Here is an 18,929-nt window from a genome sequence, read left to right as displayed (position 1 = left end):
CCCTTATATCGTAAATTTTTTTCGAAATAAACCATTGCCAAGTTTTAGTCATTTTGAAGCAAGAGGGTAGGAACAATTTTTGAAGAACAGAATCATTCCAACGGTCGACGAAGAACCTTCAAAGATCTGAAAATATCAAGTTAGGGTGTTACTTGGGTGCATTGTGTGTGTAGTGCGTGTATTGTACGCGTAGTGAGTGTTGTGTGCAGTGTAGTTGTATTTATAGCGACATTTCTAGCCTTATTTATTACAATATATATACATTTAGAGAACTTTCGGACATACAGTTTTGTTACGGTGCGGCGGACAGTAATAGCATAAAAGTGCAAAATTTATACGCCGAAAAAACATCTCAATAGGACTATACCCAACGCAAAGATATTTCAAAGATAAGGCGAATTCAGCACGACAATCCGAATCTGGGAGATAGAACACTGCATCGTATTCGAGAAAATTCAAGAAGAAATAATCTTTGCAAATGACGACAAATCGGAAAATTTAACGCAATTCCAGTTTCCCCGTAAGGATATTATTTACTGATGAGACAACATTTAATAAATGTGGAACAACAAATATACGTAACAAACATTTCTGGGCACGTGAAACTCTACACACAATAAGAGATAGTTCGTGTAGAATGGTGTAGCATCACATTCTACCAATGCAGTGCAAGAGCACTTGACCAGCTGTTTTGGAAACAGGTGGAATTACTAGAATTAATGAAGATCTAATGAAAATTTTTCATATGAAATAAGAGAATTACGATAAAATGTATGCGGCTTTTTTCTTTTCTTTCCTATTTCTCTCTCTTTTTTTTTTAACTTTAACCTTCGTTCCCACTTACTTAAAACTGGTCTTTAATTTCACCTATCTTGGAGATGTGACAAATTGAAAAGTAAATTGCATAAGTGAAATAAACACACGGAAATCATATATCCTTTTTTCACATTTGATGTTATGTATACGCAACATTGTGTTTTAGTAAAATATCAATTAACAATTAAAGTAAGTTATCGACAATAAATGTATTCATCTTCAGTAAATTTTAGTGGATTATAGTCTTCTCTACAATACTATGCGACAAATCCCGTTTCTACAATTAATAATTTATAAAAAGTAATTTTTATTATTACATCCTAATATATATTACAGGCTAAAAAATTATTTAGTTCTGGAAAGGTTAGTATGTAACATTCGATTAGGAAAGGCAATGGAGTTAAAAGGTAGCGCAAAAAGCAACCGTATACGGAGTTCGTTAAAATCGAAAAAATTGATTGCACCAAAAGTGGAAGTGATTACGGAAAATGTTTTTGTACCGATAACAAGGACCATATTTACGAAGAAACGTGGTGATGCAATGCAGTGCAATTTTTCCGTACCAAAAGTGGACTTCGTTAAGTTATACCAATGTAATAACGGCGCAACGATGCCATTATTAAAGAAACCATATAGCCTTCTAGTAAAAAGCTGTACAGATCCAATACCCTATCCGAACCAGGTTATTCATCTAAGCTGAGTTATTGTTTTTCTCGTCTTTCCATTTTTGATTTCTCCTACGCGCGCATAGATACAAGATTTCTAAAATTAAAGAGAACATTTTTTAAAGCAAACCTCTATCATCAAAGAAAATTATATTTACGCTATCATAAGTGAAATTTATATATATATATATATATTTTTTTTTCTTATATATATATCAATAAAATCAAATAAACGCAATTAAATGTTTTACTATTATCCAATATTAAATAAAAGGTAAAATAGTTATTGTTTCTAACGGTTGCAAGAACTCCATTCTCTATATTACTATTCCAGACGATAATATTAAAACAAAGTTCGCATAGAGTGAAATTTCATAGCCTAATATGCAACGTTAATGTGTTTTCAGACTAATATAGTAAGTAAACACAAAGAAGTAGAAACATCAGGAAAACGGTTACGTTCGATTAATAGAAGTTACAGTTTTGTAAACATTAAGAAAGTAAATTTCTCTCAGCAACCAGAAATTAAAAAGCAACAAATATTGATATTTCCTTCATCGATTTCTAATCTGCCTTTGACTTCGTTCAAAAGTTACTCTTCTGCAATGGATGAAAACGCAATTAAAACAAGTAAACGGAAGAAAATGGATAAAATTAATGAGAAAACAAGAATTGGCGGTATTAATCGCATCTCATCGAATCTTCCAAAAACAAACGGTAATGATAAAAAATTGAAATTACACGAATCAGAAAATGTTATTCGTCGATCGCAGAATGATACTACTCGAACTAAATATTTGTCATCAAGTTCTAAGGAAAAGATACATCTGATGGAAAACAATATCAATAATTCAATTATGTCAAGGAACACCTCGAATGTTTCAATTACATTAAGTTCAACAAATCCAACAGCGACCACGAAGAGAGAAGACGTTAAAAAACAATGTATTTTTGATCCTTATTGTGAATCTGTCTTAGAAAATATCGACGTAGCCATAAGAGGAACAATTTCTAATAATATCATTGATTGTGGGAAAGAATTAAAGTATCCAATTACACATATCGAATCGGAAGCCTTTAATCAACTTCAGTGTAGCATGTTTGATGTTTCGACATCAGACAATTTTTTAAAAATGAACGGACCCGATACGATAGAGACTATGCATAGTAAAATGTTGGCTACGCGTAATTTTCGGCATCATTCTCGAGAGAACATTGGCCATTCGATTCTATCGTTTCTTCGGAACAATCGATCTCAATATCAGGATAGTACAAACTCGCACTACGGCCATATGTGCAAGATAAAATATTCTTGGCAGGTCATTGGTACAAGTTCACAAACATCACAGACACTTTTAGACAATTTAGTTAAGGAAAGCAATCTTCTCGATGACGAATCAGTCTACAAATGTAGCGTTAAATATTCTTGGCAAATTATTGGAATCGCTACACAAACTTCTCAAAGAGATTTCACCGTTTCAGAATGTCGATCGGCTATTTCATTTTTATCTGCAAGAACAAATACGATTTGTCATCCTATTAAAGAAATGATATGTGACTCACCACCAACTGCTACAGTTTGGCGAAAGGGTAAAAGATTTATTATATTAAATAACCAATACACACAAACGTTTACTCATAAAGAATGTCAGACGGTTTTTACAGAACTTTACAAAAAATACCAGAATTAAAAGTTATCGTTCACTTCATATTAAAAGTATTGAAATCAGTGGTAAAAATTATATTATACGAAAAATCTATATATTATCGATATGATACATATCTTGCATCAGCTTCTAGTTCAGTTTTACTTTTTCAAATCGAACAGAGATTTATTTATTTTATTAGAAAATAATTAAAAAATTTTCAATCTTTATACATACGTAGATTATCTTATGTTAACTTTTAACTGGAATTGTTAGAACACAAGTAATCAATTTAAATTAGATTTTTGGTACTTTACGATACAATACCATTAGCAAGAACATAAACACATCTTTATTATCATCGCTACATGTTATTCAGAGTGTGCTTTATATTTGAAGTTATATTATTTAATTCTAAAAGATAAATAAAGTGTACATATTAAGTTTACAAATGAATTTACAGAATACAAATTAAATTGGATTACCCAAAAATTCAAAGTTTGACTTCATTTCATTCATGCGAATTACTTATGATCTAATAATACCAACCAAAGTTTATTTTCTATTTCACTTCAGATGAAAAGTTTCTAATTCGTCCATACATTTCAATTATTTATATGATAAATTCAAATGTAAGAAGTCTGCAATTACATAAAAAGAACAATGTTGTTTTAGACTATTTAAAAATACTTGGAATTAGTCAGTAGAGATGGAGAATTGTACAATTAGAGAGAATTATAAGGTATAATAAAGGTACATATGCTTTTAATTTATAACTTGATACTTTCATAGGTCATCGATATTATGCAATACAGTTTTAGGTAATATACAATGCAATATCATTAACAGAAACATAAATACGTATCTTGTAGTCATTGCTAAATGTTATCCAGAACATCCTCTGCATCCACAGTGAATGCATTCCACTATTCTGCCTTCTTCGAGTTTGCCCTTAGGTACTCTACAAATACAATTTGTACCAAAGTTAGTATCCCTGTGTTGTATACAACGTAGACAGCACAAGTTTTCGTATCCCACTTTCTTCCATTTGGCTATCAAATTTCTATCTGCTATATTTTCGTTCAGGCAATAATCATACAATTCTGAAAACATAGAACATATAAAAGAGTAAATAACAGTGAGAAAAGTAAGGAAATGAAATAATCAATGATACTTTACCGCGACTTATCGCTTTCCGTCTATAATATAAGTCGTATATGTATCGTGATTTCTGATGGTGAATTTTAAATATGGGCCATAAAGATTCTTGTTTTCGCTTGCCCTCGTGAGGTTCCGTTTCAGCTATGATTCAAACATCAATAGATTAGAATTATTTAAAAGAATAATTTTAGACTCAAACACATTTAGATTTCCCATTATCTCTTCGATATTTCCAAGAAACCATCAATCATGGCTGGATGTGTTAAATGAAATTGTTATTGTAAAGGATAAATTGAACGTTATAGGATATCAGGAGATGCTGCATGGCAAATTATTGTCTTTTATAAACAGAATAGGAGACAAAAAGACAATTTTTTCAATAAGATGATGCTCCTATTTATACAATCAGTGTTACAAAAAATGGTTTCAAGATTTCAGAATAGAATTATTGCGATGGCTATCGTCGAGTCCTCATGACGCACTAAACATTAAATGAAAACTTAACAAAATCAGCATTAAGTTGATATTTTTCCCAGACTTCGAAAGAAAAAAATATTATTTGTTTTGTATCTTCAGTTTTCTTTTATACTATAATATGAAATTATATAAACGATTTTGTAAATTTTTATTTTAATATTATGAAAAATCTAGAAATATGGTTGAGTTGATAATTATTCGCGACATTGTATTTCGTATAGCAAATAGAAACATTTCGTTATCAACATAACCTTCTAGTCATAACCTGTATTTTCTTTTTCTTCTTACCTTCTCGCATTTTCTGTTCTAATTCTTCTAGCGTCGGTTCAATTAATTCCCAACCATCTGGCGGAGGTTTCTTACTTCTACGTACTTTGGGCATTTTTAATTCGCATCAGCGTTACCAGGAAAAGTATACAATATACAGTTTACAGTAATGTCAAGTCGTAGAGTTATAATGCCGTTACTTGTGCACTTGTGTACCTGTGTTGATTATGCATAGCTATAGATACGTTACTGCCGTGACGAATCAAAGCAAACGAATAATGGCGGCATGGCGGCAAACCACAAATGAAACACCGTTCTCATATTTTTTTAAAACAGTTTCTTCTTCAGAAATATCAAGATAATTCAATATTGTACAGAATAAATTCGTGCTGCATAATGCACCTTTTGTAAAATAGAAAAATTCATGCACAGATACTATGCGTATCGACATTTGTTTAAAACATTGATTTGATGAGAATTTACAACCATTCAGAATTACAAAATATAGTTATTGTTATATTATATTTACTATAGTTATATTAAGACTATACATATGTATACGTAAAATTGGTAGAAGAAGAGCGGAAGAAGAATTAAACAATAAGAATGGATGAAATTCTAAAGCATCATTTAAAAGATATTTGGATATATTAAACAATTATTTCTATAATCAATGCTCTGCTACACGAGCATTCTCAACCTGTAGAACATATTATCTTTAATTCTTATAATAAATAATACATATATTATGCACCAATGAGTAGATTAATCTCCTATAAACCATATGTCTAATGATATTGTACACTCACCTACAGAACAAGTAAAAAAAGAAAACCATAATTATCATTTCATTAAAACTTCGTTGCAAGATAGGAAATGCTAAATTATGTAATAAAATTCATTTATTTTATATATATTATATTAAATTATCATTTAAAAATCACAACATCACACAAAAATCATTTCGTAGAAAATATACTGTTTACCATTTTTCCCAATTTTGGGTAGTTTGAAGGCAAATTCGACTGGTCTAGAAGGTTTACTGAACAGAATTGTATTTAGTCTATAGTCAACACTAATTTTTCGAAAGCTCACCATTTTATTCCAAAAATGTATGGTACGAAAATATAAAGAACAAAATGTCGGACGTAAAGTGTTGCGTGATACGAAATGCGTAGTTTATAAAACGATAGGAAAACTCGAAGAAGATTTGACAAGACGCAAAAAATCGCAATCGATCGCAAACGCCATCGTGTTTGAAGAAGAAGAAAGCACGTGTGCTCGATAGTTTATTATCGACACTCAGAAAGACATTCACAAAGAATGCCACGAAACGAATGCTGTGTCAGCAACTTTTTTTTTCTACCATTGAGCTTTTTTTGCTATTTGGAAGAATGGAGGAGCCGAAGGAGAAAATGTCAATAGATGATGTGGAAATCGCTGTGTTACGTTCTCACGAAACGTTCTAGACTGACTGTCGGTTAAGAAGAGCATCGACGACCTGAGGGCTTGATTGATTCCTAGTAGCGCGACCAGTAAGAAATCGATCGATATATACTGCTCGTCCCATGGTTGATGTTTGACGAAAAAAAGAAAAAGTTTTCTTTCCTTTCAGACACGGTTCATCCGACCTCTAGTTTTCTGTATTATCGGTCGATGCCGTTAACCTCGTTCCCAGAGACTTGCTGATGGTTTTTCAGGTTTATACGTGTATTTTATTTTCTGTCACTTATAAAGACACGTACAGACTCTGGTTACTATAATCACTACAATCAAATTTAACATTTTCAGTATTTTAAATTTTTTTATTAAAATTAAGCGACGTGGAAGAAGGAGATAATAAATTAAATAGTTGCTATATGTATATATGTGCATAATCATCTATAAACAGTTTAAACAACCAATGATAATTTGTCCTTTATCCGACATAATATACATACGAATATGCGTCTCTGACATATTACAAGTAGAAAAATGAAATTTCTGCGTGTGGTTGAATTAATTCGGTAACCAGGGACTGAATATATTTTTTTAACAGTAGTTTTCGTTCACTCTTTTTACTAATGCTCGAATAACAGTGTATAAAGTAACGTGCAAAATACATTACTATTATACACAATTGTAATAAATTCTGTTAATGTTTCAACCGCTGGATTATAGGATAATGTATAGTTTACGTTGGTAAGTCTTGTACAGATACAAAGCTGTATATAGTGCGGTAGCCTCAAGGAGCGTTCTAGTTTGATCTCTAAGATTTACATGAAATAGATTATGATTTCATTTCATTTTACTCCACTCGATAGAATCCAAACTTGTAACATTTTTCTTCGCATCTCGAATCGCTTAAAATGTAAGAGTCGAACGACCTTGTTCTGTCCAAAACAAGACCTTTCTTGGTGTTGGTAGATATAAAAAGCGATGGAAGAGGAGGAGAAGTAGCAACAGTAGGTACACAGCCAGAGAGCATGTGGAATTACCCCGAAATCGCGGCAGCTCTGACATAACGAGGCTTCAATCTCCAAGACGAAAAACGAAGAAGAAGCGTACAGGAAAAGCGAGCTGATTGTTCTTACACGACGCTGCGACGATTCGTCCTCTCTGAGCAGAGCCACGAAGAGGAGAGTGTCAGAGAGGATGGCGATCGAAGTTCAGAAACAAAAGGAACGAAACAAGACTTCAGTTTGACCGCTGAAAATTCCTTAAGAGGGTAGCTCGGTGAGGTCACGAAGAAGAAATTATGCTAAAGGAGGTGGAGGTGGCAAGATTCCGCAAAATCCAATATTGCATAAAATTCGCATAAAGCCAGGGATAAAATTTCGAGCGAGCAAAACGAATCAAGGAAGACACGGGCACCCGTGACTCGGAGATAAAAGCGAAAAGCTTTCGGTGGAAATTCCGTGAAATTAGTTAAAAATTGAAAGCGGCAAACTGGGGACATTACATAAGTGCAACGAAAGAATCACAGAGAAAATTTGCGTGTATAAGATACGCTAATTTTTTAACGAAATAATGTGTAATATACAGAGTCTTGTGTGCTACTGGATGTTATATAGTTATAGCTTTCTTCATTACGATACGAGGCAAATTGGCGGACATTATTGAACTTGAGACTCGCTGTGGCTCTCGTGCATAGGATGCTCCATAGGTTCGTGTAGAGAAGTTTGCTGGGCCCGAGGAATATTTTTCTTAAGTTTTAATTTGATTTTTGTTAAGTTTTAATTTTGAATAAAGAAACGCTGAAAAATTGCACTATATTATTATTATTTATTATTATATATTACACTTTGAAATTTTGCATAAATGTGATTAATTCTGTGTAAACGATGTAATATTTTGCAGTAAAACTTAATAATACTTATTGCGCTTGAAAAGACTCACAAATTTAGATTTCATATAGATACAATTAGTGGTAAAGATTATTTATCTATCGCAAACGAACTTTTCTAATTCAAAAACATATTTGATGGAAAATGGAGGTTTTAGACGATCGAAGAATGTTAAAGTTCCAGGTTTTTCTACAATTGAAGAGATGAAACTTTATTACACCTAGACTGTCGGAAATTAAATGCTATAAATTATATAAATAGCTAATTATATATAGTGATATAAGGTTATCAAGGTTCTTTTTGCAGAAGTGGTCTCAAATTATACATAAATTACATAGAAAAAAGTAAATAATAACATAAATCAATGGATAACTTATCTTTTCGATAATTATACAAGTAGCACTTGCTTAACAGTAGTTTGCATTTAAAAATATATTGTCACTCTCGAATATGTAGATGTTGCTTTTTGTGAGATATAAAACACGGTTGACTTGGAAATATAAAACGGCTTTCCCGTACAACATTTAATAGCTAGTCTTTCAGTAGATGACAGTTATAAACGGATGCATTGTAACTAAATAATAAATTAAAATTTTTTTCTAATAAATTTATATGGAAGACGGCAGAATATTTAGTATATTCAATTTCTCTTTTCAACAATACCTTTACTATATGATTTTGAATATGATTAGTCGCTTTATTCGTGACTCGCTGTAGTTTTTGAAATCGAATATTCTTTGAATATTTTTCACTTTAATAGCTGAAGACTAAAATTATAGTAGATTTTAGTAAATATATTTCGTTTGAGAAAAGAAGTATAAATTGCAATGCTTAAAAGAATATCTTTCTTTATAAATCCGGTCAACTACTTATTTACAACGTTGCAACTGTTATCATTTAGTACTCGCACTTCAAATTATTACATTATTACATTATAGTAAGGGATAATAAGATATAGTAAAAAAGTTATTTGGATACTGAAAATTCGAATAAAAATGATAAATCAAATTTTATTCATCACTAATGGATAAATATACAATAGGATAAGAATGAATTCGAATAACATAATAAAAATTCGAAAGAATAAATAAAATACGAGATATTTGTATCTTTCCTCTATATTTGAAAGACAGATTATCACGTTGTTTATTATCATTATTTTTTAATTCCTTGAATTTTATTGTAATTTGTAGTTTTCATCTATTTCCATGACATTTTTTTATCCTGACAAAATATTTTTTAGCTGTTAGCTGTACAGATTATATAATTTTTTCATATAAATTTAGTACGATCGTTCAGTAACGAGTCGTTCCTCCTTATAAATTTAAAAATACGTGTAAGATATTTGTTTTTTAATAATTTGGTAAAATACTGACCTGGGTTATTCTGTACAATGCATATTTAATTTCACGTTTCTCTTAGAAATTTGTCCAACATTTCATTTACAGGAAACACTATAAGCGAACTGAAAGTGTTCATATCAAAAGCAATATACATACGTAATATTTAAATACAATGTTAATTCTGTTCAAAACGAGTAATTAATTCGTTATATATACATACATATGTATGATATATTCGCAAGAATGTCAATCTTGAGATCGTTTCCGAACAAAACCATTATCTTGGAAATTGTGTCACACAATTGCAGCTCTTCCTTGACGAATTCTACAAGTTCTCACGCTACACGCAAGTACCTTTATATCCAAATGCAGTATCAGAAGTTTGGCTGCAAGATGGTTGGTTCGATCGACAAAAGCTATTTTTCTTCTCTTTGGGTATTTGTTTAATAAATGTCTTTTGTTCCTCCGCCATAATCCTGCCTCTCTCTTCCTCGCCCGATGTATCTTTTTCCCCGATTTTCCCAACGTTGCCGTTGCTTAAATGCCGTTCCATTTGAATTCCTTCTGTCGTTTTCTCATTTTTTCCCAAAAGGTTGCACATACTAACGCGTTTTTCTCTCAACAAGAATTTATCAAGAGTTACATTAGGTCTGGCCAACACATCCATTCTGTCAAAATGGTAAGCACTACCCATGCGATCTCTCTGCAGTGATCTCGCTAATACGTCCATTCTGTCGAATTGACAGATACTTCCACCGCGATCTCTCTGCAATGGCCTGGCGAGAACCTCCATCCTATCGAACTGGCAGATGCTCATTCCACGATCTCGTTGCCATAATTTTGGCGAAGCATCGAATTGACAAACACTTATTCCTCTGTTTCGACAAAAAGATTTGGTTGTCCCGGTTTTGTCCAGCTGATAGACGCTTGTCTTTCGTTCGTCTAGCAATAATTTCGTGGAATCGCAGGCCGGCTTAAAATTCTTTAAAGTATCCTGTTCACTGGAGGAGTCGAGCGTGTTATTTTCCGTAAACACGGAAAATTGAAGGTCGAACGCGCTTTTCGTGCGACGCGCTGTACCTCCGCCACCTGGGAGAAAGGACACGCTGGAACCAATGAACGCACTGTTTTGCCTCGGTCTCATTTGTCCCAAAGCGTAGTTCGAGTCGTGCCTTATTGGACACTCTTCGCAAAGAATATTGCATTTCGAGAATGTGCGTCGGTTCTGTGAACAAACAAACAGATGATTTGTAAATTAATTTTGATCGCCACTTGTAAACAGTTCAATTAATCTTTGTAATCTACATTCGTGTTTGGAGTGGTTTGTTTAGAGAACGATGGTTTGTTTAGAGAAAGTCGCGATGAACAGGGTAAAATATGATACAGATTTGAAAAGTATTACCTACGTTTTATATAAAATTAAGATGAATAGATCATTATTCTAGGTATAATTAAGATTATGATGTATACATGTCTATATCATTTTGTTTACATATAAATCAAACTTTTATCAAAAACAGTATTCCATTTGGAAACTTTAATATCTCAAAAATCAGTTTAATTTCTATAGAAAATAAATTGTCCATTAATTTTTAATTTATTTAATGGTAATTCAGATTTTTGCAACATCCTTCCATTGAAATGAATTGAATGTGTAAAAGATTCAGCCTTTCAGTATGGAATATTTCTCAATATATTGAGAAATATAAAAAATCCAGTTCCCTAGTTGGATGAAAATTTCGATTTCTTCTCTTCTCTTAATTATTAATTATTTAATACATAATTAATAAGAGTGTGTCGTATATAATATATTATTCATATTTTAAACATTAATGCATAACATTTCTCTCGTGTTTGTTATATCTACGTTGTTGCGTTGCTCCTTTCCGTTATGAATTTATGCATATGTACGTATGTATGCCGGACAGTGGATGTAAAAAATATTTACTCAATCCATGTTTTTCAATGAAACATTTTTCCCTAAATTTTACATTTCATGTTCGAGAAGTTAAGTCTCTAATTGCATAGAAAATTGTCTAGGAAATTGTAGTAGGAAATTTGAATCTAGCAAATGATAAAGTCGAAATGTCAAAATAAATACATAGTGGTTATTTGGAATCACGACGAAGAAATCAGAAATGAATCGGTGGACGGTAAAAGTAAAATAGCATTCCAGAAGTGCAAAGTTTGAAAACAATCCATATTGTGATCTGCGCGCGCGCACGTGTTTGTGTGTGTCCAAGTCCATGTCAAGTAATAAAAGTTGATAGAAATGCAGCGATTTATTGTGATACCGATAACAAAGTATTTTTTGTTTTCTTTCTGATAAGGAACTAGAAGTTTGAAAGCAACTAATTTTAGCAATAAATAATATGCGGTCCTGCAACACAAGTTATAAATGTATAATATTTCGCATAGGATAATTACGGGAAGAATGCGGCACATTTTTTTAAGGATAAATGTTGTTGGTAGTGGATTATGTGTTGGGTATTAAGAAATTGTATGTTATTTTTATAGTCGCATTGTACAACCTCGATTTGGTGGAAAATGATGTAAGATAGCTGCGTTCGGGTCTCTGAAATAATAATAGATGATTTGAAAGATTGATAAAAATTGACTAAGATCTTTCGACATTTTTGTCTTTAGATTTGAATTTTATCTTTATATTTTTCTTTTTATGTTTTTATATGAAGTTTCCTGCAATTTGTCCTGGCGGACGTTCAGAAAGCTGTTATACCTTGATTAAGAGTAACGTATAGATGTTATTCTCGTTGGATTTGATCGTTAAATATCCGTTAAGTAAGTTTCAACCAGAAAGCTTAGAGCAATTAAATTCTGTTAGTTGAGCGGAACGCCAATCAGGACGCAGCCATTAATGTCTAATTGAGTTAAGAAATTTCAATTAGTTCGTCTCAATTAGAAGATGCCATCAATAATTCAGTCAGTCTCAAGTAAAAAATTTTTTACTACTATATAATTAATTAGGATTGTATAGGAGTCTTTCGATCATCTTACGTTAGGTCCACATTGTTGTTTACAAATTACGTTCGTCAACAGCTTTGGACACTTGTGAACTTATTTGTGAACAACGAGTAGCGAACAGAGAACACTCCTTATTCAAGAGACGTTACATCAAAGGTACCAATTATAATGCAGCATCCAGATGTATTCGTGCCTGCAGTAGAGCTGGCGTATTATTTGCAAATAACTTATGAGCAGATGTAAAGCAGCTTGTAAACTTCGATGTTACTGCCTTCTGAACAATCAGCGTGAGAATCGTTCGTTGATAGAAAATTTAACGTAATCAACATTCCTTCTTTGACTGAAATTGATATTCGAAAATTTATACTTGTTTCTAATATTTATTGGATTATGGTAAGTAATTTCTCATAGGTCCGAGTAATTTGTCATATGACATTTCGATAGAATTTTTCAATTCATCTTCGTTTTTTAATAAATTATTTGTCTCTTGTATCAAAATTTATTCTCTTCCAGCATCGATGCTCTAAATCATTTTTTCTTCTAACATTATTTGTTTTTACTATGAAACATGCAATTACATGCAATACGAGCAGCAAATCTTTACATATATTGAGATTTATAGACGAACAAAATCAACAAGTGGCTGCGCGTACCAACACTAAACGAGTAACAACGCTACAACTATGAATAGCTTGCAAACAATTTTAGCCAGTCTGAACTCAGCATTAGACAGCACGAAGATCAATACACAGTACACAGTACTAACGTATAGTCATAAAGTATCAATTATAAATAAAATATATATTTATGCATTACCTGTAGTTGATTTTGTTCAATCGTGGTACAATTTTGTTCGTCTTGTGGCAGGAATTTCGGTTGAGATGGTTCCAACATTCTTATCTTGCCCCATCGATTGAAGAATAATGCAATTGCCGCAGCCCATAGAAAGAGTACGAAAATAACTATCAAGGCCTCTTCAGCTCTGAGTATAACTGCACCTAGTTCTGGACTGCCTATTACAACATCGTTCGAGTTACTATTTAAAGTTTATTGTCTAACTAAATATAACACTCTTGTGAACAAAACTGTTTGAGGGTCTTGGGTAAGAGCCGTGTCCGAAAGGAATTTCCTCCGGACGTTTCCCTACTACTGCAGCTACCTTCTTCAGGTATCGAAGGATCCACTGAAATCGATGTACATCGTGAAGATCTCTTTGTTTTTATATAGGTGAGACTTCAAACAGTATAGTTCACAACAGAGTTATGTATGACAATCCGTGGCATGAAACTTTCAAATCTGTTGTAGAGTAATTAATTCCTTAAATATTTACGATTTAAACAGTAGGTATTTTATATGTCGTTCAGTTTCCGACTGAACGCACAAAGGCTAATGAGTCCTCTGGATGACCAAAATGATTTTCTTGGCTAACCGCTAAAGGCTCTAGGGCAAACACATCTGCGATATACCATATTCCTCGAGTATCCTCAATGATTCCTGAATGTGACGGTAATAATATTGCAAGGTTTCCAAGCAACAATTTACTCACTGCTGCGTTCTTCCCGTTACTAATATTACAAACCTTATTTCCTTAAAAGCCAAAGTGAAAGAGAAAGTAGAACATCTGTCTAGAAAGATTTTTTTTCTTTTTATTTACAAGTACTTTATAATCAATTGTCACATTGAGAATTTTGAGTAAGTTTCTCTGGCGTGGCGCAATAACATGACTAATTATTTATGTCTAGTTGAATCTAGTGCTTAGATCTAAAGGATAGTGTTTTCTTAGCCTGCGGATCTGGTCCGACGTATTAAGTAATTTAGTAACTAGGGGGTTTCGATGGTTATTAACTCTTATGATATATCTATTAGTACATTTTGTTATTCCTTCTTTGACTGTGGGTATCTTGAGGTCGCGATGTATTGTTTCGTTGGTAACATACCAGGGTGCATCTATTAGGGATCTTAGAGTTTTCGATTGGAAGCGTTCAAGTATTTCAATGTTGGAATTACTTGCTGTTCCCCATAGTTGGATTCCGTAGGTCCAGACAGGTTTTATTATAGTCTTGTAGAGCGTAATTTTGCTCTGCGTGCTTAAGTCGGAACGTCTGCCAATGAGCCAGTAGAATTTTTTAAGTTTGGCCTTGAGTTGCTTCGATTTGTCTATGATGTGTTGTTTCCGTATCATTCTCCTGTCCAGAGTCATGCCCAGATATCTGATTCAATCCTTGTTAGGAATTGTAATATTATTAATGATCACCTGAGGTCAGGTTTGTTTTCGCAGGGTGAAGGTTACATGTGTGGATTTATTTTCGTTAATTTTGATGCCCCATTTGTGGAACTGCCTAGAAAGATGAAACAGGATTTCGAATTGTTCGAGTTCATCCAGAACGCGCTTAAACTGGTCACTTGCAACAGCTAGTCGGAATTGTAACTCATTCAACGTTTGTAAGAAATGTACTACACCTACATTGGTCAAAAGCAACAACCGCTGGAGATGCACGAGCAAGCGCAGACAGATAGTTGAAAACATCCAACCATATTTATTCATGACGAATAACACGAAAACGTTGCATGATTTTTGGATTCCGTCGATGTTTTACTTACGGGTACGATCATTTTTTACAATTACATCCAAAATGAGTATCAAGGACCTAACTACGAACAGAATAGATATATGTGTACGACTTCGTGTCTCATATTCTAAAATACGATTTCGATAAAAGTCACAGTGTTTTTCACATCTTCGCAATTTACTACAACATACAACCTCGTATTGCTTATTTCATCAAATATACCTCATTTTCCAATCATTAAAAATTCGCCAAATTTCCTAAACTAAACTAAACTAAACGTTAGCCTCGTTTACCTGGAAACGTATAAACATCTCGAAAACTCTAGCCGATACGGGAAAATATTTGAAATAAATGTTGTACAGTGTCGAGAGGAACAAGTTACACCGATATTAATTATATCTTGCAACGAACTTGAAAAGGTCACCGCAAAAGTCAGATTTATACGTCTAAATGGGAATCATATTTTTTTTTTGTCATAACAAACAAAACATCAGTTACTCGTATCTTTCGTATAAGCCAATATCAAGATATTAAATTTCAAATGAATTTTAATTTCATGTAAATTTTGTTCCCTTGACAGATAATAACCGGCAGAGACGATGGATCGGCAGCCGGCATGCTTTTATTCGTTCGATCCATAGATACGTAGCAAAAGTAATCTTTATAGTTTCGTCTCTTAAATTCTTCTAATTTTCAATTTTCATATTTTATATCATTCACATTTCATTTTTCAAATGTAAATAAAAAGATAAAACATAAGATAGGCAAATATGTATATTGCGCAATATATAGGCATTTAAAAATGTGTGATTTCATTTAAAAAATGGAGGTAGCATTCAAAATTCATAAACACGTCCACCTGAAAACCAAGCAACTTTTGTTTCAAACATTTCTTTGTATCTGAAAAATTGAAAAAATTATTTAGGTGGCCTATTTTTGGCGGCTCCTTTATCCTATTTTTGGTTTTGTCATGTGTATCACCGATCACTGTTTGCTTTATTTTCTCGCTTGTGGCGGTCTCATTCTAAAAATCGAAAAATTCGTTCTACCATTTTGATCGAGATTGAAATTTCCGAGGACGATGCAAAGTCTGTGTACTTACGCGCATTCGAAAATCCATATAGATGAATAGGAGGCGGGAAATACTTCATTAACCGCCAGCTGTCCGTATACCATCTCTCATAAAATGGAGAAAATTGTGTGGATTTTGTACAATAAAGCCGATTCAACTCCGCTCGCTTATCTCTTACGCTACTCGCTCCCATTCGAGAGTTATACGCGTAAAAATAATTTATCTTCTTCTTCAAAATGTTTTCAAAATGTCGTAATTTTGGCAGAATGCAATATTTATCTTTATACAGCTATATATTTTGTAACTTTATCATACATTATCGAGCTTTATTATGTTGATTAATATTTATTAGCAGATTTATTTGACAACACTAATCGAATAGCAAACATCCTCGAGGTTCGCCGAAATTTTACTAGAACTGTTGCACGTCAAACCACTCTGATACTCCTTTGCTTTAGTTTTATCAAACTCCTACTCCAAACAATGCCCAATGCTGCCAACAATCATACGAACAAATTTTTTTAATAATCTCAACTCGAACGCTTGCATGTTCGTCGTTAGAAGAAAATTTCACGTTAGATATCACTTTCACGTTAATCGCACTTATGGGATTTGAGTTTTGCAAGAAGCAGGATAATCTTCTCGGAAGCATTGTGTCCCTAAGACGGTAAAATACAGATATCCTACTCTGTCGGCGGCAGCGTCTTTTGAATTTTTAAAACATTGGTAGAACTTATTGTCACAGGCGTAGCTTAACCTGTTCAAAAAATTGTGTATTTGTTCGTCTATTCTTTTGTCGCTTTTTCAGATCATATTTTACTCTTGCTGTTGTTCTCTTCGTTCGATTTGTTTAGCGGAACGTTTGCGCTGAAAACAACTGTTCGAAACAGGATTCGACGTTCGACGGATCGCGAGGCAGTTGGCTAGGCAGGCGTAACAATTCGTATACAGTGTTACATCCAATCGCGTGTATTTTTTACTCAGCGCTAAACGCAAAAATTTGGTTGCGAAGTCGAATCGTACAACGGCCTGAACATTGCTTGAGACTTCAAAAATTAGCAATGATTGATGCTCCGCGCGTCGAATTATGAATCGCCCCGCCGCTCTGCGTAAGAAGATCTATATCTCACAGGAAGAATGAAATTAAGAACGGCTACCTCGAGGCGCGACCGTACCAGACGAAATTCTGGCAAAAGCAAAAAGAAAGCGAAATTAAGAAGAATTCCACAGGTTGTGCTCGGAACCTGTGGGTTCAATTATCGTGTGTCTGGCAGCATGCGTCACAGCTTGTGTCCCAAATTGACCAATCGACAGCGACTTCGATCCGAGGATCTTGGGTACTTAGACATCCCACCAGAGTTTATCTCGGTGGCGTCGTTGGGACGAAGAGGCATTCCCGATTGAGACCTCATCGAGGAAGGGAATAGCGCCTTGCGATCAGTACACGTTTGAGTTAGAGCAAGTATATCTATCCTCCCGTTGACCGTGGATTCGTTATCGAGCCTAAGACCATTATCACTAGTGTCACGAGTGCCTAATCGCCGCTGTGGATTGTCGAATCGGTGGCGTTCATACTCGTAGTAGCTGGGCGTACCGTCGTTATAACACAGCGATGGCCATTCCAATGGAGATCTAGCAAATGCCCACAACTCCATTACTGACGCTTCTCTGACATATATTACGTAATATTTTGCTGATTTGTTTGTCATTTATATATGATGTGATGAGTACGTGTATACCCTTATTATAGTGGCCTTTGTAGTTTTTGTTTTCTTTCATTTATCGAGTAACGTTTTAAGAGCTTTGAGGCTTTTGTGGCTTGAAATTTTACGCTTAACACTGTTAAACGTAACATTGTTGTGGCAGTTTGGTAGTGTAGTTGTGAGTAGTGTTTTATTCTTTTACAAATTAGAATTGCTATTATCCTTCTTGCTTGCTGAAAAAAGAGAGCCAGATATATATGTATAATCTATGATTCTAGGTATCAAGATAATTAAAAAGATTCGTGCACATACAGGTTGTTCGAACTGAACTGGTTGTTCGCAACTGAACTGTTCTTTTTGGAAAAATAAATTAAAGTTTCATTGTAGAACGGTTAAGTTGCGATCCAGACTTTTTATTCTCGTGAAGTGGAATACAATGGAATAGAAAAAGGCATGATCTTGAATTTCATTTTACGGTGTAGAACCATTCTTTCGGACAGCCTGTACGAAAATGCCATGCGAGGCTTATTTTGCACGTTACAAACGATTTAATTTTATACTTGGAATATGGAACTAATCTGGCCGTCGATCAATGAATGATCTGCCGAACTTCTCTCTATTCGACTTACATTCCGTATCTCTTTTATTTTATTAACATGCGCACATATTATATTAAAAATTAATGAAAATGTATATATTTATTATTAGGTTCGTTTGTTGTTGTAAATTTCGCAATTAAATATGTCGGAGATGAAAGGACACCGGAGCCTCCCCTCTGGAACTTCGGGAAAATCCGTAAGATTGTAATTAAAGCTTACAGTTGTAACTAAACAATTTGCCGTCATTCTGCCCAATTGTACTTGTTGGCGATTGGTGATAATAAACTTGGGCTCAAGGCGAC

At 33.6% G+C, this 18,929-nt stretch overlaps 3 protein-coding genes and 1 long non-coding RNA gene across 5 annotated transcripts in view; 2 read left to right on the top strand and 2 right to left on the bottom strand.

Moving 5' to 3' along the window:
* Positions 1–192: 192 nt before the first annotated feature.
* Positions 193–17,845, top strand: LOC117215962. Its single transcript, XR_004489256.1, has 3 exons — positions 193–203; positions 10,095–10,097; positions 17,783–17,845. It is a non-coding gene; the product is annotated as an uncharacterized LOC117215962 (long non-coding RNA).
* On the top strand, positions 369–3,172 carry LOC117215961. The gene is made up of 2 exons (XM_033462518.1): positions 369–1,498; positions 1,889–3,172. Exons 1-2 carry the CDS (start codon positions 1,211–1,213, stop codon positions 3,170–3,172), a joined length of 1,572 nt encoding a protein of 523 aa, XP_033318409.1. The 5' UTR covers positions 369–1,210.
* LOC117215960 (protein BUD31 homolog) lies at positions 3,682–5,255 on the bottom strand. Its single transcript, XM_033462516.1, has 3 exons — positions 5,054–5,255; positions 4,307–4,429; positions 3,682–4,230 (listed from the first exon to the last, which is right to left on the bottom strand). The coding sequence occupies exons 1-3, from the start codon at positions 5,145–5,147 to the stop codon at positions 4,013–4,015; spliced, it is 435 nt and encodes a 144-aa protein (XP_033318407.1). The 5' UTR covers positions 5,148–5,255; the 3' UTR covers positions 3,682–4,012.
* LOC117215959 overlaps positions 9,171–18,929 on the bottom strand; it is a 41,207-nt gene continuing 31,448 nt past the window's right edge. Inside the window, exons 1-3 of one of the 2 annotated variants that reach the window (XM_033462515.1) lie at positions 14,014–14,194; positions 13,500–13,696; positions 9,171–10,926 (exon numbers count right to left, since the gene is read on the bottom strand). In XM_033462515.1, coding sequence (XP_033318406.1) covers positions 10,042–10,926; positions 13,500–13,577 — 963 coding nt within the window. In that variant the 5' untranslated portion in view covers positions 13,578–13,696; positions 14,014–14,194 and the 3' untranslated portion in view covers positions 9,171–10,041. Of the gene's footprint in view, positions 10,927–13,499; positions 13,697–14,013; positions 14,195–18,929 lie in introns of those variants that run through there. The other variant, XM_033462514.1, reaches the window with a different exon arrangement.

Source organism: Bombus bifarius, unplaced genomic scaffold, assembly GCF_011952205.1.
Source record: "Bombus bifarius isolate JDL3187 unplaced genomic scaffold, Bbif_JDL3187 scf7180000009949, whole genome shotgun sequence".
Lineage (NCBI taxonomy): Eukaryota > Metazoa > Arthropoda > Insecta > Hymenoptera > Apidae > Bombus > Bombus bifarius.
Note: the sequence above shows the minus strand (reverse complement) of the source record. Positions and strands in the feature narration are given on the sequence as shown.